The sequence below is a fragment of the Enhydra lutris genome, unplaced genomic scaffold (genome assembly GCF_002288905.1).
Source record: "Enhydra lutris kenyoni isolate GAN:26980312 unplaced genomic scaffold, ASM228890v2 scaffoldscaffold60, whole genome shotgun sequence".
Classification (NCBI taxonomy): domain Eukaryota; kingdom Metazoa; phylum Chordata; class Mammalia; order Carnivora; family Mustelidae; genus Enhydra; species Enhydra lutris.
The window spans coordinates 7334691-7358449 of NW_019154144.1; the positions used below are offsets into that span (position 1 = coordinate 7334691).

At 38.0% G+C, this 23759-nt stretch overlaps 2 protein-coding genes across 6 annotated transcripts in view; one reads left to right on the top strand and one right to left on the bottom strand.

The window, feature by feature from the left end:
• LOC111158523 (neurobeachin) overlaps positions 1–23759 on the top strand; it is a 672328-nt gene that overhangs the window by 458047 nt on the left and 190522 nt on the right. For all 5 annotated transcript variants that reach the window (XM_022520602.1, XM_022520603.1, XM_022520605.1 and 2 more), the window contains one exon: positions 19237–19373. In XM_022520602.1, the coding sequence (XP_022376310.1) occupies positions 19237–19373 (137 nt within the window). The remainder of the gene's footprint in view (positions 1–19236; positions 19374–23759) is intronic.
• LOC111158525 (mab-21 like 1) lies at positions 21126–23462 on the bottom strand. The gene has a single exon (XM_022520607.1). The coding sequence runs from the start codon at positions 23007–23009 to the stop codon at positions 21930–21932; it is 1080 nt and encodes a 359-aa protein (XP_022376315.1). The 5' UTR covers positions 23010–23462; the 3' UTR covers positions 21126–21929.

Below are 23759 nucleotides of genomic sequence, written 5' to 3' on the forward strand. Positions count from 1 at the left end.
AAAATTGCACTCCTGTTTCCAGAAGTGTGCTGAAAATTATTGGGCTTTATGAAAGCCTCCAGTGATGTTTCTGTCAGTTAGAGACTTCTCTTTTTATCAAATGGATGTTCTTATTAATTGTAAACTAGAGATGGCACCTTATTCTCTCTCTTCTAGAGAATGTTTAATAAGTTACTCGAATGCCAGCTCCTAGATATACCTATGTCACTAACATTTCTGTGTGATGAAAATTGTTTGTCCTATGAGAAGTAATCCTAAGTCTATGAACAAATGTTTGCCTTGAATTCCTAAGTAAATGTTGAAGTTTGGTTTTATTGTTTTTGTGGTTTGTTTTAATAGTTCAGAGATTTTCTCTGAGGCCATTTGGAAATTTAAGCAAATGAAGTCTGTGGATTTTTTTTGCCCACGGATTTGTTTTCTCTTTTTCTGGTCTTATTCTTGATCCTAAAGAATGAAAGAAAATTTATAAACATGATTTATGACCTTTTCAGATAATATGTCATCTTTCCTCATCCACATATGTTGATAAATAGGTTCAATCATTATACAGTTTAGTTTAGACTTTCTGGTCCTTAGTTCCCATTATAAAGGTAATTAATTAGGGGCACCTGGGTGGCTCAGTGGGTTAAGCCTCTGCCTTTGGCTCAGGTCGTGATCTCAGGGTCCTGGGGTCAAGCCCCACATCAGGCTCTCTGCTCAGCAGGGAGCCTGCTTCTCCTGCTCCTCTGTCAAACAAATAAATAAAATCTTTAAAAAAAATAAAGGTAATTAATTAGTTGATACAAATTTGGCTGATACCCTGAAGTTTATTGTAATAAGATCTGCCCCCCCCCAAAAAAAAGATCTGCCCCAAACTACCAGAGGCAAAATCCAATAAAGACTCATAACTTCTTTATATTTCTCTCCTTTGATGGTAGCTAGAGTAATTATTAATATTAATTTATGCTTATAAGCAAAATTCCCAAAATAACATTAAGTTAAGATATCTAAAGAACAATGAAAGTATGCTTGCAGTAAATTATTTAAAAATCTAATTGTGTGGCTCTTGACCGACTCACTCTGTCAAGACCCCTTTAACTTCTCTCTTTTAAGTAGACTTTTCTTTGAGCAGATCCACTCCTACCCATTTCCACCTGGTTCTAATTTATACTCTTTTTGTGGAATCCTTGTGTCTGATAAATCTTACAAACTGTCCTAAAATATTGATCCCCTCTCTGGTCTATAATGTTCCTCTTTAAAATAGCAGTCCACGAATGTTACTCTGAGCTTTGAATTCAGTAGAAAAGAAGGAAGGGATGGATGTTTTGTGAAAGAAGTAAGGGTACAGGAAATAGTCTGCATAATATAGGAATGTATAGATTCATTTTATAAATGCTGAGGCCTATTAATTAGCTAGACTGGTGTGATAGTGATGTCACATAAAAATCATTTTTGGAAGTTAATTACAAACCACTATTCTTAGATTTTTAAAAATCAGCTGTTAATAAAATTTCAGACCACATAAATATGTAACCATTTTGTTGTCTTTGTCTCAGAAATTAAAAGTTGTTAAAAGATAATGGCTTTCTTATAGGTAACTTATTGTTCTAAATAACTGAACAGTGCTAAGCTGCCTAGAGAACACTTCCATGATCATAGGAGACCTAAGTCTACATTAAGATCCAGAAGATCCTAAAATCTGTGCCCAAAATTAATATAATCTATACTTGGTATCTGGAAACATTATATAAAATAACCAATGCCCATTTTCCACTTCTGAGATGAAAATTATAGGTTTAGGGGCACCTGGGTGGCTCAGTGGATTAAAGCCTCTGCCTTCGGCTCAGGTCATGATCCCAGGATTCTGGGATCGAGCCCCGAATCAGGCTCTCTGCTCGGCAGGGAGCCTGCTTCCTCCTCTCTCTCTCTCTGCCTGCCTCTCTGCCTACTTGTGATCTCTATCTGTCAAATAAAATAAAATAAAAATCTAAAAAAAAAAAATTAAAAAAAAAAAGAAAATTATAGGTTTATTTTTTTCTTGACTCAGTGACACGGCTTGCATATTAGTAATGTAAGAAATGTACCTTCAAAAATATGTAAGTAGTTAGACTTCTTAGACTTTAGATTTTCTATGAATGAGGACACCATTTTTACAATAATAATGGTAAACTTAAATCTGCTGAATAGTATGATTTATTTTCCTGTTCTTAAAAAGCCCTGTTTTGCTGACAAGCACGCAGATAAGGAGACTATGCATTATAATTTGTCAATATGCAATATTTCTTAAGAGTCAAGTTAAATTTCAGGGAAAAAAAGATGTTAATTAAAATAGAAAACTAAGGGAAAGTCCTAATTTAGTTAAGATTAATTATATTTGGGGGTTTGAAAGACAGGATCAGTTTCTGTTTATAAAAAGAAAAAAGAGAAAGAAAAGTAGCTAGCATATCTTACTACGTAACAACCAGGCAGCATTCAAAGAGCTTTAATATTGACAATAACTCTATGAGGTTGGTACTATTATCACCCTAATTTTACAAATGAGGCTATAGAGACCAAGAGAGATTAAGGAGCTTGTATAAGGTTAAGAAGTAAATAAAATAATGTGTTTCCTTAAAAATACATATGTTATTATTTGAATTCAAATATGCCAAATAGTATATTTGAATATGCATGTGTATATACTTAAAGATTCTTCTAAAATGATGTAAAAACAAGATCCTCAGCTTATACCTCAATTTTTACACTAGTTCCATTAAACTATATTTAGAAGTCTAAGAATATGCACAATAATTAATTTTAGTTTTATGTATCTGTTCTCTAAAATCATTCTGGTAAGTTAAAAAAATCTGATAGATTTTAACACAATTTTATTTAAATATTGACTCTCATGTTTTTTTCCATTTGCTTTGGAGTTGTCTAGTTTTAATAAAGATTAAAATGGTCCACCAAGTTCTACAGACTTAAATGTCATACAATTTTCTGTTTCACTTTTAGTTCCCTTTCTTCCCAAGCTGTTCATCTCAAGAGGCAAGTTAAATATGTGTGATTATTAATTACTCAATTTATTATGCATTGTAGCAAATGGCTAATATAATTATAATATAGAAGTATGTAAATGAATTAAGTAATTATTATATTAATAACATCTAACTTAATTTATTTTAATTGCTTTTTTAGTTTGTAGTGACTCACCAAAGTGAATTAGCACCTAAGATGCCATACATAACTAAAAATTTCAATTTACTAATTATATTGTTATCTAAAACACTGAAATTAATTAGTATAATTCAACTGATTTTAATCTAAAATCCCAGTGTATACTTTAATTTGAAACTCAACATGGCAAGTTATTTCTGCAAATAATTACCGAGTAACTAAAATTCAAGATTAACTAAAATTTATGTGAAGTAAAAGTGAATGATATAATTCAACTGGTAGAATTGTGTCCCGCTCATAAAATGTACCTCATTTTTTTTTTTAGAGCAGTAGTTCTGTCACATACACCAACTGACAGTAGAAATATTTTCCATAACAGACTTGGAATATGTACAGATTTCTCTATTGTTATTTCCAAATATTACTAATTTTGCCAAATTGGGGAGTTCTGAATTCATCATGATGGTGGTCCTTTATGGTTTATCAGCTCTGCAAATTATTAAAAACAAATTATCACAATTTTAGAACATTTCATCACACCAAAAAAGAAACCTCCATACCCTTTGGCTATTCCATCCAATTTTCCCATGTCCCCTCCACAGCCCTGGAGGACCACTAATCTACTTTCTGTCTCCATAGATTTAACACTTCTGGACATTTCATATAAACATAATTGTATAATATGTAGTCCTCTGTGACTAGCTTCTTTTACTTAGCATAATGTTTTCAAGACTCATCCATGTTTTAGCATGAGTGTCCCTTTTTATGGTGAATAAATGGTGACTATCCATTGTATGGATATATCACATTTTGTTTATCATTCATTAATTGATGGACACTTGGTGTGTTTCCACCCTTTTGCTACTGTGATTAATGCTGCTGTGAACATTCATGTACAACATGTTATGTCAACATATGTTTTCATTTCTCTTGAATATATACCTAGGCATGAAATTGCTGGGTCAAATAATAACTCGATTTTTAACTTTTTGAGGAACTGCTAGACTGTTTTCCAAAGTGGCTGCATCATTTTACATTCCTATCCGCAGTGTCTGAGGGTCCCATTTCTCCACATCCTTAATGCTGGTCACTATCTGTCTTTTTTATTATAGCCAACTCTATAAAGTTTTGATCATGTCATTCTTAAGATACTTACACAAGATACCTTTCTATATGTTTTCTCTTTCCTTTTAGACTGCAAATTCCTTAGGTATGGTGACCATATCCCACGTACCTTTGAACCATGAAGAAATCTTCTAATACAATTACTTGTCCTAATAAGGTTCCCATTGAAAAATTCGATGTAGGTTGGAATAAACTAGAGAGCTGAGATCGTTATCTAGTTAATTTATACCAAAAACAAAAAACAAAACAAAAAATTCTGAACTATTAAAATTAAGTTTTTAAGGGCTTGAATTATCAGATCATCTGCTCATACTAATTGAATTATTCAAATTACTCAACTCGTCACTTGACTTTTCCAGGTAAGAACTAAATTAATCTTTCTCCCATCCCAGCTTCTGCTAATTGTATCATTTTAACTAAATGTTCTTAAGGTTCCCATTTTAAAAGTCTAGATACCACTGTCATTCTTAACCAAAAAATACCTTATCACTTGGAAAAGATATTCCATTACCAAAGGATTATAATGTTATTTTGAATATTTAAAAAGAGTAACTAGGGGGGAAAAAAAGAGTAACTAGTATAGAAAACTAGCAACATGGGAAAGAAGTGTTGAAATACAAGACTTGGAATTTTTATATGGCTTTTTCAAAGTGGTACATTTATAATCCTTTTCACACATACACATATACATTATATTCCACGCACAGAGTCAAAAACCCAAAACTCAGAAAAAAATGCATTATATGAATTTAAGAATAAAAATACATAGAAATAGGGGTGCTTGGTTGGCTCAGTGGGTTAAAGCCTCTGCCGTCAGCTCGGGTCATGATCCCAGGGTCCTGGGATTGAGCCCCGCATCGGGCTCTCTGCTCAGTGGGGAGCCTGTTCCCCACCACCCCTTGGCCAGCCTCTCTGCCTACTTGTAATCTCTGTCTGTCAAATAAATAAATAAAATCTTTTTTAAAAATGCATAGAAATAAGGAGGACATCTACTAAGAGAAACAGGATGCAATTAATAGGAGATTCTCCGAAGTGATGGTCAGCTTCCCTGCAGGACACACATTTAATGCCCTAGAAAATTCTCAGGTTTACTTTCACTGTTGTTAAAATGGCTATACTTTTCAGACTGTTTTTCTTGTTGTTCACTGGTCAAAGTTTTTGTCTGTTTTCTTTTATCTTTATTCTACTAATTCAAAGTGAAAGCAGGGGCACCTGGGTAGCTCAGTTGGTTAAGCGTCTGCCTTTGGTTCAGGTCATGATCACAGGGTCCTGGTGTCAAGCCCCGTAAAGGGCTCCCTGCTTAGTGGGGAGTCTGCTTCTCCCTCTGCCTCTCCCACCCACACCCCCCCAATACTCTCTGTCTCTCAAATAAATAAATAAAATCTTTAAAAAAAAAAAAACCACACAGACATAAAATGAAAGCAGATATCAAATAATTGGGGAGGGGGTGGAAACTTGCTTAGAATTTGTTTTAAGGTTAACCATTCCTATCTCCCTAAATCTCTATTTTATTGCATTCACACACTGATTTGCCTACTATTCAATATTTAGGGTGCAGAATGCTGGGACTCAGAAACTGATAGAAAGAAAAAAAAATCAAGAGAATTAGCCTAGCTACCACTACCTCACAGGAACTTCAGTAACCAGGAAGTTAGAACATAAAATATGTCTACCCTAATAAATGAAAGTTGACAATTAAGATGATTAGATAGATAATTAGGCCTTCAAAAGTTTTAACTTGGAATGTTAGATACCAGAGTTAAAGTTGTTTATATACAAATTGAATGTTACCTAAAAACTGAGCAAAGAAAAGAGGATAAAGTAAAATATACAGCATATAAGAAGAATTCAAGATTCGAGAAAATTATAATCAAAATACAGGAAGAGCAAAATTCTAAAAGCTGAGTTTTTCAGAGAAATACGTGATTAAGAAAGAAATACATTTGAGGGGCGCCTGGGTGGCTCAGTGGGTTAAAGCCTCTGCCTTCGGCTCAGGTCATGATCCCAGGGTCCTGGGATCGAGCCCCGCATCGGGCTCTCTGCTCAGCGGGGAGCCTGCTTCCCCTTCTCTCTCTGCCTGCCTCTCTGCCTACTTGTGATCTCTGTCTGTCAAATAAATAAATAAAATCTTTAAAAAAAAAAAAGAAAGAAAGAAAGAAATACATTTGAACCTAAACACAGAAAAAAATTATTATAATTGTTTAATGGAATAAGAGAATAAGTACTACAGAAGGAACAAGTTCAGTGTTACATAGATACAGATAAACTCATAGTCAGATCATATCTGCTGAAGCCTAACTGCTCTGCAATACAATTCAAATATGGTTAATGAACAGTGTTTCCCTAATAAAACTAGCATTTTTTACAAGATTTTTTCATATTTATTTTATGTAGTTTTAGTTACAGAGTCAAACTAGAATCAATCTGATATTTGTATTTAGGAGGAAAATGTCTTTTAAATGTTCTGGATTCTCTAAAATGCATTTTGCTCAGTATTTCCCCCTTAATTTTTTAAGCCCATGTGTATTTCAAGGGAAATTTAATCCATATGTCCCTGACTCACTCACACTTAACTCATCAAAATATTGTTTAGTAAAAGCTATTTGATGTTGAAAAAGCCTTATGAGTCTTTATAAGTCTTTTTTCTCTCTCTTTGAATTAAGTTGCTCTGCCACTCATAAATAGTATACCCAAAGGGGTCACATTCAGCTTCAAACACAGAATTCACAGAGCTCTTGAAGACAACAATAACGCATGCCCAGTGCCTATAAATCTAAAATATTTAAATTTCTAACCTAATTTTTTGATTCACTTAAAGGGTTCTAAAAATAAACAAAAGCTTTACCTTGACTATCTAGCCTTTTTACTCTCTCCTCGCAACTTTACAGTGTCCACAAGGCCATTTAGAGCCTGCAACATTTTGCTAGAATCCATATTTTGTTAGTTTCAAAAGAAATATGAATGTCTCCTTCAACCATGTAGTTAGTCTATAGGAACACTTTTAAAGGGACTCTTCATCATAACACATCCCTGCTAACCAAACTATGTAGATTTAAAATATTATAAAAAGACAAATTCAAGTATTATTTAGTAGACCATCAGCCATGATTCAGATCATATATAACATCCTTACATCTTTTCTTAAGAGGCCATCCTTTGTTATGCTGCAAGTGTTTCACAAACCACAACAATGCCTATTCTTCCTAATACAATATTCTAGTTGAAACTTATTTTTATTTTTTACTTGCTTCTCTGTACAGAGGATTTCCCATAAAGTAACTCCTCTAAGACTTATAGTTATACTTATTTTCAACCTGAAGAGCAGAGGCAATCAAGAACAGAGCTATCTTATCAGTACACCAGATCTCTCCTATATGCAGGGGACTAAACTCTCATTTAAATATATATATATATGTGAATAAACATATTAATCACCTACTGGAAATATACAGGTCACCTTGTTTGTCACACTTGGAGAAAAAGAAATGTGAGGTAATAAAACTTTTCTTACTGCCAAACGTGGAGAAGAGGAAGAGATGAGTAATCATCATTGCACACTGCCACACCTATGAGGCCTTGCTCCAGAAGACTCTCTCCAAAAGACTTTGGCACGAATTCAAACACTATATGAAAACGGATTTCACCACTACATTTAGAGCCCTATTATACAAAAGGACAAATAAGTCTTTCTGTATAGTGCAAATATTTTATTTATTTGATTATTTTATTTACATGGCTTTGTGCAAAATGTCCTTAAGCAGTATTTACATTGCAATCAACTTATAAGTAGTTATCACGGTAGAATCTGCTCCATCAGTTCAAATCATCATCCCAATAAATATAAGTGTAGAACATTTTATCAGCAAAAAAAGAAGAGAAATTCAGACTGAGTTGCCTGTCTAAATATTGTTAAGCATCCTTTTCCAGATAGAATGTTTAAGCAGTTTGGTTAATCAGAATATGACTGATTACAGGATACCTACCTGGTTTAATCAGTAAGAATAATTCAGTAACCAGTAAGAGCATGGGACTCTTGATCTCCAGGTTGTGAATTTGAGTCCCACATTAGGTGTAGAGATTACTTAAAAATAAAATCTTAAAAAAAAAAAAAGATGATGATGATAATGATGACTGATTGCAGTGTTTTATGCTTTTTTGAATCCCAAAAATTCTATTGAATTTTTCTTTCGTTTTAAGTCACTAAATAAAACTGCTAAGTATAGTTGTAGTGTTATTCTAGTTCAATTTGTATATAAAACAGGAACATTAAGAACCAGATACCATAGAAAACTTTCTTAAAAAATCTTACATCTCAGATTGGGCTAGGAGGAGGAGTCTCAACTCACCAACCAGTTTTCAGGGGGAAAGCAAAATGAGCTTGATAGTAGTAGTAAAAAAGTATGCGTCATTGGGCAAGTGAAGCTGGGAGACATAATTTACATTTGTTGAAAGAAAACAATACTGTAGGTGATAACTTCACAACTCTAAATTAGGTATTACAGTTTATTTTCAGATGTGAAAATTAAGGTTTGGACATTTAGGTATTTACTTATGATCACATCACAAGCAGAGATGAGCTGAAATTTATTAAACCCATTTTTCTGCCTTTGTTAAATCCCTTGTTCATTCTACTATATCAGTGTTTGCTTGGTTTTTAATTACAAGTTTCAACCCATTGGTGTGTAAGCAAATCAACTACATGGATCATTACCAGCATTATTTGTAAATGAAATAAAAGAGAAAAGAATAAATTTGGATACAGAATGTCAAAATTCATTGCACACAGTAAAAATAAGAGCTGAAAGGACCTGCCAAGTCTTTATTCTCTGATGCCAGATCCCTACTTGGTTGAGGTTGAATGTGGTTATCCAAGCAAAACAAGTGTTGATATTGGATATTTACTAAATGCATGACGTTATGGTGGGTGCTTAAAAATAAAAAGACACATATGATTAAAGTTTCTGCTTCCAAGGACGTTATAGTCTAGAGGAAAAACAGACAATGAAAAACAATAGCAACCTAGATACAAAGGAAACCACGTTAACACAAAACAGGACCCTTGACCACCATGTGTATTCTGGAAAGCCTTCCTAGAATAGTGTTTCCTATCTTGAGTCCAGGAACATAAGTAAAGGATTTAGAAAGATTTAAAGAGTTGTTGCAGACTGTGGAAAACATCATATACTAAAATACCACCTTCCCTCTGAAACAGTAGTTCTAAATTATTCAGGTAAAAATATGAGGCAAGGAGTCTCCACAGTTGAGACTAACAAGCTTGCTAGGGAAGCTTTATGTGCCATGAGGAACCTGGATTTTTATCCTGAAGGCCATAATGAGACAATGAAGGATTTTAAGCACGGCAATGATAAGATCCAGTTTATTTATTTATTTATTTATTTATTTATTTTAAGATTTTATTCATTTATTTGACAGAGAGAGAGATCACAAGGAGGCAGAGAGGCAGGCAGAGAGAGGGGGGGAAGCAGGCTCCCTGTTGAGCAGAGAGCCTGATGCAGGGCTCGATCCCAGGACCCTGAGATCATGACATATATATGTCTATATATATATATATATATGTATATATATATATATATATATTTTTTTTTTTTAAGTCACTCAAGCCACTGTGTAGCTCAGTATTTTAGGATGCCCACATTTGAGGTAAAAGGCTGTTGTCTGAACTCGAAGAGATGAGAGCATGAACTACATTTTAGTTGGTGGTGGCAAGAAAGCAAAGGGAACAGCCTCAAAACAACACTAAAATGTCAGGGACTGATGCCGGGCTGGGTGTGAGGAGTAAAAATGAGGGGAACAAAGCCTGAGAGAAGGAATGATATACATACTATTAAATATGTTTGAGAATGTGAAGATGCAGGTTTTCGGGGGAGAGGAGAATGAAGACTCTTGGTTCAGTTTGGCCAAATACAAAGGTTTAGAATTTGACACCCAAGTTGAGTATGGAGTTTACAATTAAAACCACTGAAATCACCCGAGAAAAGTGAGACTATATAGGAAGAAGAGCAGCAGGCCAAAGTCAGAGTCCATCAAGGGTACCATGGAAGTCAAGCAGTAAGAGAACAATAGAGACGAGTATGCTGCAGAAGTCAAGAATCTCTCACTGAACATTTTTAAATTGATATTCCTTGGAACACAGGTGTTTTGAAATGTGTTAATGAGGGAGAGAAGTATAGCTAAATTCTGGGTTTACATATAAAATGTTACACAGTTTTTTTTTTAATTGATGGATAGACTTTTCTGAGATTTTAACATATTAATTCATGTATATTCCCCTATCACTCTGGCCCAAGTAGAGGATGAGAGTGACATAAAAAGGAGTGAATAGGAGTGAGGAACTAAGAGGTAGAAATTGATGTGTAGAAGCTTAACAAAGGAGAAAAGGAACAAAGATAAGACAGTTGCTAGTCAAGGCAGGATGGGTAGGAAACCAAATCCCAGGTAGAATGAGTAACTGCTTGGAACAGGATGGAAAATACATTTTCTGAAATTGGAGAAAAAGAGGTATTGACAGACACAGAGGCAGAAAAGTCTTTAGATAGAAGAGGGCATCAAGATCAATGACAGATTTTCTTTTTCCTCCAAATACGAAACTTTCATTTCTTATATAGTCAGGATGGAAAAATGTTCCTATGTGAATTTTCTAGGAAGGAGCTATGTATTTCACCATCTTCTCCACAAGATGTGTGACCACAAAAAGGGATAAACACCACTGCTTCACACACTATAATACCTGAACTTTAATCTTTGATTCCTTAAACATTCCTGAAACATCTCACATTCATAGCTATGTATGTGTTTTCTTTTTCTTTTTTTTTTTCCAAGATTTTATTCATTTATTTGACAGAGAGGGAGAGTACAAGCAGGGGGAGCAGCAGGCAGAGGGAGAGGGAGGAGTAGCTTCCCCGCTGAGCAGGGAGTCCGATGTTGGGTCCGCATGGGGCTCGGTCCCAGGACCCCTTGGCTCATGACCTGAAACAAAGGCAGACACTTCACTGACTGAGCCACCGAGGCTCCCCAGTGTACATGTGTTTTCAGTTGCATCTCACACTGCCTGGCCCCGGACTTTATACATCCTAATCACTGGCCAGTCTTCCTTATTCCTGTTCACAGACTGCATCTGGGTGTTTGTTCAAACTCTTCTGCCCTGCTTACAGAGCTCTTCTCTCTCATATCGCCTGTCCACATCCTCCCCATACATTATATCTCACTTAAAATGCTGCTGCCATCATCCTGTCCCAACTCCACCTACCCCCAAAAAAGGCTGTATGGAAATCATCACAGTTCAGTGAATGTCTGTGGAATATTTTTCTGTCCCTCTCTTGTTGGGAGGCAGAATGCATTACGGTTAAATCCTCTGACTTTGAAGTCACATAACCAGTCCGAATCTTGTCTCTACCATTTACTAGTTGTATGGCCTTCCCTAAATTGCTTCACCACTTGATCTCATTTTCTATCTGTAAAATGGACACAGCAGCAGTACCTCTCTCCTAGGTTTGTTGTCGTGAGGAATAAGTGAGATCAATTCATGTAAAGTGCTTTAACAATCCTCGGCTACCCTTCCTCCCTTATGTCCTAGACATCCCTATATATTTCTTATCTTTACTATGTAATATAAGCTCTTGAGAAAAATTCATGTCTTATACTTTACTATATGCTCTCTTGGTACCAAAAACAGTGAATAATTTTTGTTGACTACATGAATGAATGAGTGATTGCTGAGTTGAATATCTCTCTCTAAGCATTTAATTTACAAGGAGAGAACAACTTGGTAGGAACGATATGGCAGTTTTAAAATTATGCCATTTAAAAAATAATGGTATGCGTGGGACCTAGCTAGATTGACCAATTATATTTTAACTCTTGTTGGTTTTCAGCATCTTTTATTTATGTTTTCTCCAAAATGCATTGTCTTTCACATTTTTAAAGAACAATTTGAAGTCAATTCCAGAAAAATAGAAAGGATGTGATCTGTTAATATAAGTGGCCTTTTTGCTCTAACATACAAATGTGACAATCTCTTTGCAATTCCATAAAGACAGATTGCATACTATGTGCCAGATACTGTGTTAGATAAGAAGATAACGCCCCTTTCTGTAAGTAACTTATGCCAAATGGGAGAAATAGACTTCAAAACACATATATTTAATATATTATAAGGCTGCAGTGAAGATGCACCCAGGAAACTATGGGAGCATGAAGGCAAGGCACTTACTCCAACCAAGGGATGCAAAGAGTACCTCCTAGTTCGATAGATTTAAATCATCTCCTCTGGTTTATTCACTCATCTATTCTAGTAGGAATTTACTCTTCTCAATCATTAAATGATATCCTAGTGCCATAAAAGAGTCACTACCCTTCCAGAAAATGAAAAATGTATTCCATATGTTGAACTAAATGTGATGTAACTAGAAACACAAATCTCATCTGGATCACCTATTGAATCAAAAGGCAGAACAAATTATCACCATGGACATTAAAACTATCACTGTTTTTGAGTATATTTTTGTGCTTAAAAACTCATTTGTATTTTACTTAGACTATATATGCTTTATAGACTTTTTTTCCCAGTAAAATCATTCATTGCCTTTGTGGAAAATGCACTAGTTTTTGTTGATTTATTTTTAACACAAGATTATCTGCTCTACAAATAAATTGGAAAGCCTAAATGGTAAGTTAAAATTAGAGCCTATCGGATTATCTCTTGTTACTTTTAAAAATTATTTATTATAAACACATTGAATAAGATGAGATGTTAGATAATATTAGTGCAAAAATAGGGTGCCTGAGTGGCTCAGTGGGCTAAGCCTCTGCCTTTGGCTCAGGTCATGATCTTGGGGTCCTGGGATGGAGGCCTGCATGGGGCTCTCTGCTCAGCAGGGAGTCTGCTTCCCCCCTCTCTCTCTGACTGCCTCTCTGCCTACTTGCGATCTCTCTCTCTGTGTCAAATAAATAAAAATAAAATCTTTTAAAAATATATTAGTGCAAAAATAAGTGTTCTACCCTGATGAACAGATATTTTGTTAAATGCAGTCTTCAACTGTTCTTATATAGAAGGTTCTACTCTTTCCGTTTCTGTTTCAGACTGTGTTGAGTTTTACCAGAGGTAGGTGTACTTGGATCTGAAAACACTGATGTGGTTCTTAAACACCTGTCTCATTTTGTACAGTAATAAACTAATACACTAAGTGCACTATGGAGATGATTGGTTATTGTCCCTCTCAGTCTAAAGATAGATTATGTTCAAGAAGTCACCAAAGACCATAAAGAAACCACATCTTGGGTTTGTAGGGATGATTGGGTGACTCAGTTAAGCATCTGCCTTCTGCTCAGGTCCTGATCCCAGGGTCCTGGGATAGAGTGCCCCATCGGGCTCCCTGCTTAGCAAGGAGCCTGCTTCTCTCTCTCTGCCTGCTGCTCCCCCTGCTTGTGCATGTGGAGCTCTCTCTCTGACAAATAAGTAATAAAAATCTATTTTTAAAAATTGGGGTTTGTAATGGAGTGTGTGTGTGTGTGTGTGTGTGTGTGTGTGTGTGTGTTAGGGAGGGAGGGAATACTGCTAGAAGTTAAATTCATAATTCTTGAGCTACGTATTCTCTTAGTTGTTCACATTATATTTTTTTGACTCAAGTATAAACATAACAAACACAAGCATAAACTACTTTCATGCAAGAAGTTTTTGAAAACCTCAAAGGACTATTATTCTGGTAGTATATTTGGACCACTATCAATATTCTCTGTACATAAAGAAAAGAATCATTGTCTAGAGATTTTGTTACTATACTTTCTTTTTTCTTGGGGCATTTCAAATGCCTGAAATCCAGGGAACTATCCTAAATGATAGAAATCTCAGATCTTCTGCAACATTTCCCCCAACTCCCTCTCCCCCAGGCACACACACAAATACCTCCATTTTCTTTGTGCCTAAAGCTTTCCTAGGATTTCAAAACTAAGTTCCAACTTTCTCATACTCTTCATTAGTTTCTTTTAAGTTGTTTTGAGAGTGATGCATGTTATCCTTTTAATTCTATGGGAGAAATATTCTATTTTTTAAGATGTTTATTTATTTATTTGAGAGAGAGAGAAAGCAGGAACAGAAGGGAGAGCACAAGCAGGAGGAAGGGTCAGAGGGAGAGGAAGAAGCAAACTCCCAGCAGGGAGGGAGCTGAACACAGTGCTCATCCCAGGACCCCAGGATCCTGACCTAAGCCAAAGGCAGACATTTAACCAACTGAGCTACCCAGGCACCCTAAGAAATGTTTTCTTTAAATTACATTGCCATACTCAAAAATAATAGAAGTCCAATGCAGATAGATATCTTACATATGCTCAGTCACTCGTGCTAGGAGTTATTTTCCTACAAATTGAATCACAGTATAGAAATAATTGTAAGAATTATTTTTTTATTTTTTTAAATTTTTTTGAATGCTATCCTTTTGCACTAAACACAAAGGATTTCAGATTAACTCTATTCCTTTTAAATAATGTCAGGATTTTAAGTTTAATAATTTATAAAGATTAGTCAATGTTTATTATTCCCAAATAATTGTCTTTTAAGTGTCCCTAAAGCAAATTGAGCATGTGGTTTCAAAGTAATTGAGGTCAGAGAAAATCTACATAGTTAATAATACTTTCATTAATATTAAACTAAGTTTAGGAAGTATTCAAGTGATTCTAAAATACATTGTAACTTCAGATATACTAAATACAGTTTGGGCCAATTAAAATTCATCAAATAATTGTAATTGCCAATTTTATTTAAACTTCAATTCTTTGTCCCTATATACTCTTGTGGTACAGTATATTGAAATTCATAAAGAATCTTAGCCTTGTTTGAAAATTTAATTGCCATAATTGCCTGTTAATACCTAGAATGTTATTGACACCCCTAAAAAATGACTAATTTCTCTGAGTAAGAAAAACAAAAGCAGTCCTTGACCTCTGGAAACTAGCCCGAGCCTTGAAAGGAAGCGCATATTGTCAGGAGTTAGCCTAGAGCTCACAGCTAGGCCTTGGTGTTCTCCTGTTGGTCATAAACAACCTCCCAGAACACCAGGATCAGACAAGGTCTCATGATGATGATGTGAAGCAAAAAAAGACTTTATAAGTCATGGAAGTATAGACAAAAGCAAGGTTACACTGCAGACCACCTCAATACCAAACAGCCCCCCATCTACTTTTTAATATGAGGGACTACCACTTCTCTGCCAACTATAGCATTAGCTAGATCTGGTCCTCCCTCCCTCTAAATGAAATTTATTAAGACCCATAATCGCAGAATTATCCCTGCTTCCTGAGAGAGCCCAATCCAGAGCAAAGCCATGCTCCTTGAACCCTTCCCAGAATCGCTTCACCAAAGCCCAGATCGTACAACAGTCCCTTTTGACACTCTTACTAGGTTGCCTGTGTCTTACTCACTGCAATGAGCAGTAAACCCAACCTCTTATTAAACTACAGATGTGTTCCCGGTTGGTCTTCGACAGGAGAGTATCGACACATCCATACCCCCTAAACTATGAATATTGAACTAGTAGTTAAGTAAAAATGATATAAAAGAACCTTGTAAACTCTAAAGCTCTATTAAAAAGTTGATGTATTAGTGAGATCTCCAGACTTGGAATTTTGTTTTCAGTAGAATCATCCAAACCCACAAGTATTTTTTAACATTCTACTTTTAAAATACATTTGATGAATAGTTCCCTTTTCAAATATAAAACATATGTACTTTCAACTCTAGGTTTACCATCTCAACTGATTAAAGATGCTGTGACTCTGAAAGAAAAGTTCATTCATTTGAAGAGTCTTTTCCTTATGCTTGGGTAATCTTTGTTCTAGGTCAGACTTTAAATTAGTATTTAAATTAATGTCAAGTTATATCTTTTTCCTTTCAAAAATAGTAATGGATCAATATTTCTTAAACACTGTGTTGCCAGTGCTAGAAGTAAATAACACTTATTGTTCCTTTAGTTACCACTTTGCATGTGGAATTTTAAAGGACTGTATTGTATGCATCAATACAGAGGAGGAGGTTTGGTCCCATCTATTTGTTTAACTGCCCTTTAATAGCCATCACTTGACTTCAGTGTGTGCTTGAGAACAGTATTATAACGTATCCTTTTATTGCTCTAGTAATGATTGGAATGGATATATCTACATTCAGTCTTGAACTCACTACGCCAAGCAAAGTTAGGAGGTTAAATTTGTACCCATTTATCTTCTAGAACAGAATCTGCTCGATCGCCATCTCTCTGGCATCCAGAGAGGCTGCCCTTCTTAAACTATTTTTATTTGGACAGGGATCCCAAGCTTTCAGATACCCAGATCTTCCATGTAAGATCTGCTGGTTTGTGGTGGTGCCTTATGTAAACATTTTCGTATCAGATCCCTAAAATCCAGAGGCTCCCCCAAAAGGGATTAAAACATAATCCCCTCTCTCTATTGCTGTAGTGGATTAACTCTGTATTCTCTCTGAGGCTGGTTTGCTCCCTGAAGGCTACAACAAAAAGATTCAGTGCTCCTTAAACATACTATGGAATTGGAAGTTGTAATTGGAGATTTCCCAAGGACAGGGGTAAAAATGACACACTATGAAGGCTGAATGTTTCATGACGCGTCTTTTTTAAATAAGGACCACTTCGAAGTCCTTTTATAAACCCCCAGAAAATCTCAATTCAATAGAATGAGATTGGAGTAAAAGCAGAAAGGAGGGCAGTCTTCTCTCAGAAATGCAGAGAATTAAGTAGAGAGAATGCGTTCCCCGTTAAAAGTTCACGGAGATGTGTCCTTAAAAATTCGTAATATATTTCAGTAAATCAGTATGTATAGTTTTGATAATGTGTTCAGCGATTTTTTTTTCATGCCACCCCAATTTAATTGTTTGGATATGTTAAATTACTTTTTAAGAGCAAGGAATAGCTCGCCATTTTAAATGTTTGTGACCATTCTACGTCTCCAAATGCCAGAAACCTCTATTAAACCAGAAATCACTAGTCGCCAGTGTATAGAATGACGACTTTCCTGAGGTTTTAGCAAGGCCCAGCGACATTTAAGAAGACACTGTTTATGATGTCAGTCAAGGCACCTTCTTTCTCACCTCGCCCCAATCAAGAGTAAGCTTTCTGGATTTCTCCGAAAGGGAAATAGGGAAGGTGGCATCCAGAAGAGCGTCCTGGTGGCGGAAGGGTTAAGGGAGCGGTTCGAACCGGCCCGAGCGTTGGGGGATTCCAAGGAGGGCGCGGGAGGCAGGAGGCGCCTCGGAGCGCGCGCACAGACCCTCCAATAAACACAAAGGAGGGCCTAGGGAATAGAAACCCAAATCCACTTGTAATCGTACAAGAGATTCGGGCATAATTACTTGAGCAACCTAGATTAAGATTGATGAGCCTTTAAAGTGGCGCTTCAGATCGACCGCCTCGCCCTTTGGAAAGAAAAACCTTGTGGAGCCGAGCTGGACCCCGACTCCGCTGGGCTCCGCGGCGGAAACCCGGGCCGGGAGTCCGCGCGCCCGGGGGCCGCCCGCCCCCGCCCCCCCCTCCACCAGTGCGGGCTCCTGGGGCACGGGGAGCAGTAAACTGAAAGAAAGGGCTTGGCGTTAGTCTGAGCCGGACGGTCAGGATCTGGGGTGAAGGCCGACACTGACACAGTTTGCTTCCCGTCCACCCCGTTGAGCGCGGCAGAAGCCGGCCGATTCCTCTGTGTGCCTCCCGCAGCAGAAACGGCCGGGCTTTGTGCAGGGCGGTCGCGGGTTTAGTGTGTGCTACTCCCTGGAAACGTGAACTTTTCGGCGGTTCCCGCGCCCGGCGGGGTCGGGCCTGCTATCAGTGGCCTTGGCGGTGGCCAGAGGAGCCGGTCTCCCCGGGAGGAGCCGCCGCCGAAGGGCCCGAGCCTGAGCGGCCGCAGGGGACCTGCCTTTTTATTGCCTTTATCCTACTGTTACTGTGACTCATTTGACTATATGCATTTCAGGGCGGGCGGGGGGGAGCGGGTGGAAGGGAACATAACGCGCCCTTGCTACCAAAAAAGAAGAGGGGAAAAAAGGGGCGGGGGGAGAGAAGGAAGGAAGGAAAGAAAGAAAAGAGAAGAGCAAAGAAAAAGAATAATTTCTGATTTCCGTGTCTGTATCTTAAGTACAGTATAGCAAAAAATGCCTCCCCTTTTGGGGAATCTTAAAGGGCAGCTAAGTAATCCCCTTCGAATTTATATTCTAAGACGTAATTTTCAACGTTAACTCAGACTGAGGGAATTCGAAGTAAGCACCTCAGTAGGCACACTTTCTAAAAATCTTTTACTGGAGATGAGTTTCTCTAGTTTTCCAAGTTGAGAGAGAGTACTTTTCGGACGCTTTTCTGAGAATCTTCTTGTTCAAGCGTCTTATAATCATCACTTTTGATTGCGGGTGAGAAGATCACTGTTAACGATTTTTGTTCTTTTTTATATAAGAAATGTACTTAGTATCTTTGTGTGCGTGGATATGGATGTGGCGCGCCCTAGGACGCTGATACTAATCTTCCTGCAAGTTGCAAACCCGTTAGTACAGTGGAATTTATATATTTAGATCCCATACCCCTTCACATCCTCCCGCCCATCCTTGGGGAACGCTTTACAGGATGGCTGGTCTTTGGGGGCAGTGCTGACTGCCTGCGGTCTCTTTCGGAAAGCCGGTGGTGCTCACTGGAGAATCCGAGCATTTATAGGATTTCTAGTTGGAGGTTACAAACTCGCTTGCTAAGGGTCACTTATTCGGTATCTTGACCACTTGGGGTTTTATGGGATTATTTATCTCTACTCTTGTTATAAGATAATGTGCAAGAGCTAAGCAGACCTTATCTCACATGAAAGAAGCTGGCCGGGTTACACTGGCACCATTTTCTTAGTGCATCTTTAAAAATAAAGACCTGCGGCACCCTTTGGGAGGGAGCGGAGTGGGCCTCAGGGACTGACTCTGGTGCCCTTGTCTTTCAGGCCCAGTGGTTCTCAGCACCCCAGCCCAGCTCATCGCTCCTGTGGTGGTGGCCAAGGGGACTCTCTCCATCACCACGACCGAAATCTACTTCGAGGTAGATGAGGATGATCCTGCCTTCAAGAAGATCGACACGAAAGTGAGTCAGAGTGATTCGTGTACAGTACTAGTGGCTTTCTGGCAGGAAGTGGTTTTCAATTTTGCTTGGTTTTAAATGACAATGGGGGAGGGGAGCGCATTTCCATTTTTGTCATAGGAAATAAAATGAATGAAATAACACACGCTCTATTTTATGGGGTTGAAAAATATATTAATGATTTTAAATCCTGTGTTACCAGAGCATGCACATTACAGTCTCTCCATGAGTGCCTTTGTGTGCGCTTGGGTAAATTCGGTCGGTAAGCCAGTTGTTCCAAAGCCTCTGGGGTACAGCATCCCAGGCTCTCTGGGAAGACCAGGAGGGGTCTTCTGAAATATTTTAAGATGACTTTTACTTTCTAACTGTAAATTGCAATGTGAATTACTATTCATTGAAAGGTTGTAAGGAAACTGGGGGGCAGCAGCGTTTAGATATAAATTCCTCTCCATTATTACATCAATTTTTCATCTCCTGAAGTGAGAATGAGTTTTACATGTGAATTTAGAACAAGAGAAACATTGTTTGAGAAGCGTTGATTTAAAATGTATATAGGTATATACTAGCAATCAGATGTTTAAAGTTCGTGTTCTTCTGTGGGTGTAATGCCAGAAAAATACCTACTTGGACAGTATGAAATACATAAATATTTATTTATTATATCTTAATGTATAGATTTTAAAACCTGATATTAGGATAGGTCTACACCCCTGCTCTTTCCATTGAAACCAATTTGATTGTTGTTTTAACTTTTATGTTGCTGTGCAGTTTGCAAACTTTTTTCCTGACGTTAAGAATTCAAGTGTCATGTCAGATATTCAAGCATCAGTTTATAAAGATCTTTCTGTGCAGTGTTATCAGAAGGAACTATTCTAATATCGTCAAAGACAAATGCGCCCACAGATCCAGAACTATACTACTTATATGTAATTTTTACATAGAGATAAAGTATCATTAAACACTTAGTAGAAGAGAAACTGGAATTCTAAAATTCATTCCCATCTGAATTAACCACCTACCTTAAGGCCTGTAGGTGATTAGTGCTCTCAGCACTTGTTGACTATTAAAATACTTGGAAGGACAGTCATAGGACTTCTTGCACTTCCAGCTCCCAAAGGCTGGAATGTTTAAAATGGGTTTGAATGTAGTGTATTTGATTTTTAAATAATCGAAAGTGTGTCTTTATGCTTTTATCATTAGTTTGCCCTGTGAAGTAAAAAGAAATTTGGGATTTCTGATTAACTTACTCAGCTAATGGAACACTTACTGCATAAAACAAGATTTGACATAAAATGGTCAGAAATAATCTTTATTTGGTTAGCACAGTTATACACATTTTGAAACTTTCATTATGACTTGAAGTTCACTTTCTCTGAGTTAGTCTGATTTTTAACTGAGCAGTCTGTACCATCATGACATAGTTTTTCCTTATATTATCAAAAATGCTACAGAAATACTAATCTAGAAGAGCAAGCTTTCAAGGGTAGATTTAAGTGTGTCTGTTGTAGAAAGAAATAGTCTTATAAGTAAATCATTATCTTCTGTAGCTGTACAAAGAGTTATCTCCAGGATTTTAAGGTTTTATTTTTAATTTCATTAGCATACTCCTTAAAATGTTTAAAATACTCGAGTGGGTTGAATTTTCAAAATGGAGCATTACCTCCTTTGATAGAAAAACAATTTAAAGTGAGACACAACAACTTTTATTTTACTTCATTTATTAGCTTCTAATTAAATAAAAACCAGCAACAGAAATTAAAATCTAAATCACAAAAGTAGTTATCCAGTGTATTTCAAGTGCATTTTTCAAATATATAATTCAGATATTCAAGCGTTATTATATAAGCTGAATTCAAATTTCTTTGAATATATTTAAATAACATTTCAAGTATATTTATGGAATGTTAGAAATAGAACAAGCATTATATTTGAAACAAAATGTAAACTTTTTAAAGTTCAGACACTTTCAAAGACAGATAAAAGTACCAGGAGGAAATCTACCTTTAAATGGTATCTCTGTTAGTGGAAAATGTCTGGCAGTCTCCAAAACGGCAATTTAACTTCTGTTCACCAAATCACAAAACACCAACATCCACACTTTCAAAGACAAAGTGAGATCACAATATTTGTTACAAATCAAAATATACATTACACTTTCCTTCAGATGGCATTTCCAAATTGTGTTTACTCACAGACAGATGCACTTAAATCACCAGGATTGCTATAATCCTTTGAAAGTTAGGCAGAGTGTTCGCTGTGGTCTTGCATTACAGCCAGGTTGTTTTCCCGGTATTACTGTGTACTTTGCAAGGGAAATCCTTTGTAAAGAAGTCTTCTAATACTTGTGGGTTTGGGTTTTTCTCCATCCGCTTTCCCTACTTCTTTTTCTCCCCTTGGAGGGGTGGGTGAGATGATGCCTAAACGTTGTTTTGTTACTCCTTTTTAAGGAAGAAATTGTTTGCACTGACAAGTGGAATATTAGGAATCGAACAGGAAGTTTACACTGAATCAGGTCTTTGAGAAGAGTAATCGCATTTCGGCTCTCGATTAAATTGTCCTCTAAAGTTTTTCCAAACTTTTCGGGTTGGTCAGGATCTCTCTTGCCAGTCGCCACGTTTGTTTGGCAGCGTTCTCCAGAGCCGAATGAGGTTTGCCTTGAAACAGATCTAAGTTCGGTAGGAAGTAGTGAGGACACCGCCGGCACTGCAGGCAGGAGATAAGTTGCAGCAAAATCCCGTTAAGCCGATCACCCAGGCAAGACTCGTCCCAGTCTGACTCCCGGGGATGCTTTTCACACTCGTAGGAAACCAAAGTCTTCATGTGGTAATTGTTCAGGGGCTGGCCTGGCAGTTCAAGGTGACGATCCCGTAAGGTTTTGAGGATGGAGAGGCATTTCTTTCTGCAGCCCCCCATCTGCAGTCTGTTCTCTGCTTCCGCGAACTGCAGCACCCAGGCGTCGCTCTCGGCCGAGCTCTGTTTGCCGGCCAGGGAGTGGCACTCCTTGGACAAGAGATTGAACCCTTCCGCTTTGACCTCCGCCACCCGGTTGGGTCCCGGCCAGGGGATGTGGGGAAGTGGCCAGTGGGCAGCACTCCTCGGCCAGATCCCGGTGCATTTAAAAGCCGGGGTGATCTGCACCACGTACCTATCTCGGATTCTCAGTTTCACTTCGCTGGTGTCTGCCACCATCTTTACCACATCCCTGTAGCTACATTTGTCTACGGCTTGAGCCACCAGCGTCTGAAACCTGGACCGGATTTTGCGCGCCGAGAGGTAGCCGGAGGCGGTAATGAATTCCACCCAGAGGGACATGCTCCTCTTGCGGCCGTCGCTCAACTTCAGCACCGCGCAGCCCGGCAGCGAGCCGTCGTCCACAAAGTTGAACACCCCCATTTGGTTAAGGTAAAGCACCACTTCAAATTCGGTGGGGGAGATGACCTCGAGGCCCTCGTAGCGATTGTCCATCTCGTTGAGAGAGCTGATGAACCGGGGCTCCTGCACTTCCACTTCTTTAAGCACGTCGGAAACTACTTTGCAGACTTCCCGGATAGTTTTTGCAATGGCAGCTTTCCTGGCTTGGCATTTCTCATTGTAGTATTTATTCAGATGGTATACCAGCTTGGCCTGGGCTGCGATCATGTTGGGGCAGAGATCCGGATTGTACACCGGAGTCTCGCAGTAAGCTGTGGGATCCAATGCGGCTGCTAGCGCTGGAGCCAACTTCGGTGGAGAAACGGGCCGCCGCGCTCAGAAATGTACCAAAACGCTCTCCGATGTGTTGCAGCGGTGGATTCCTAGCCGCTGCTTTCCCCTTCCTTTTATCTTTGAGCCCAGACGGTCTTAAAGTGAAAGATTGTTCTCCCCCCTCTCTCGGTCTTTCTTCCTCTTTTAAAGAATCCTTGTGTGAGAGAAACGCATGGAGAGATCACCTTCTCAGTAATGAAAACAAAAGTTGCGCTGAGACCCAGCAAAGCTCTTCCAGTAGTCAAAATAATCAACCCTTTCCGTATTTATTTACGCTTTCCCGTAATCATTGTGTATGCTGGACTGTTAATCAGATGGAGGAAAAGTGTGCTGAGTGTGTCGGGGGTGAGTGTGAGTGTGTATATGTCAGAAGAAGCTGCTGTTGGTTTGTCTAAGAGCCCAGATGCACTCGTGTGGAAATTATAAAGGCAGGGCCAGGCAGGCTGGCGGCCAATCGCCACTGGGCTCGTCACGACAGCCTCCTTCAGCTCCAACCCGGCTAATTAATCCCCCCTCATGGATATAGGCACACAAACTAAAGGTAGGAGGCTGCTGCCGGCAGAAAACCACGCAGGCCACCTAGACAGTTTTGGAGATCAAGAGGAATCTCTCAGCTTTGGTATTAATTGAAGCATATTGACATTT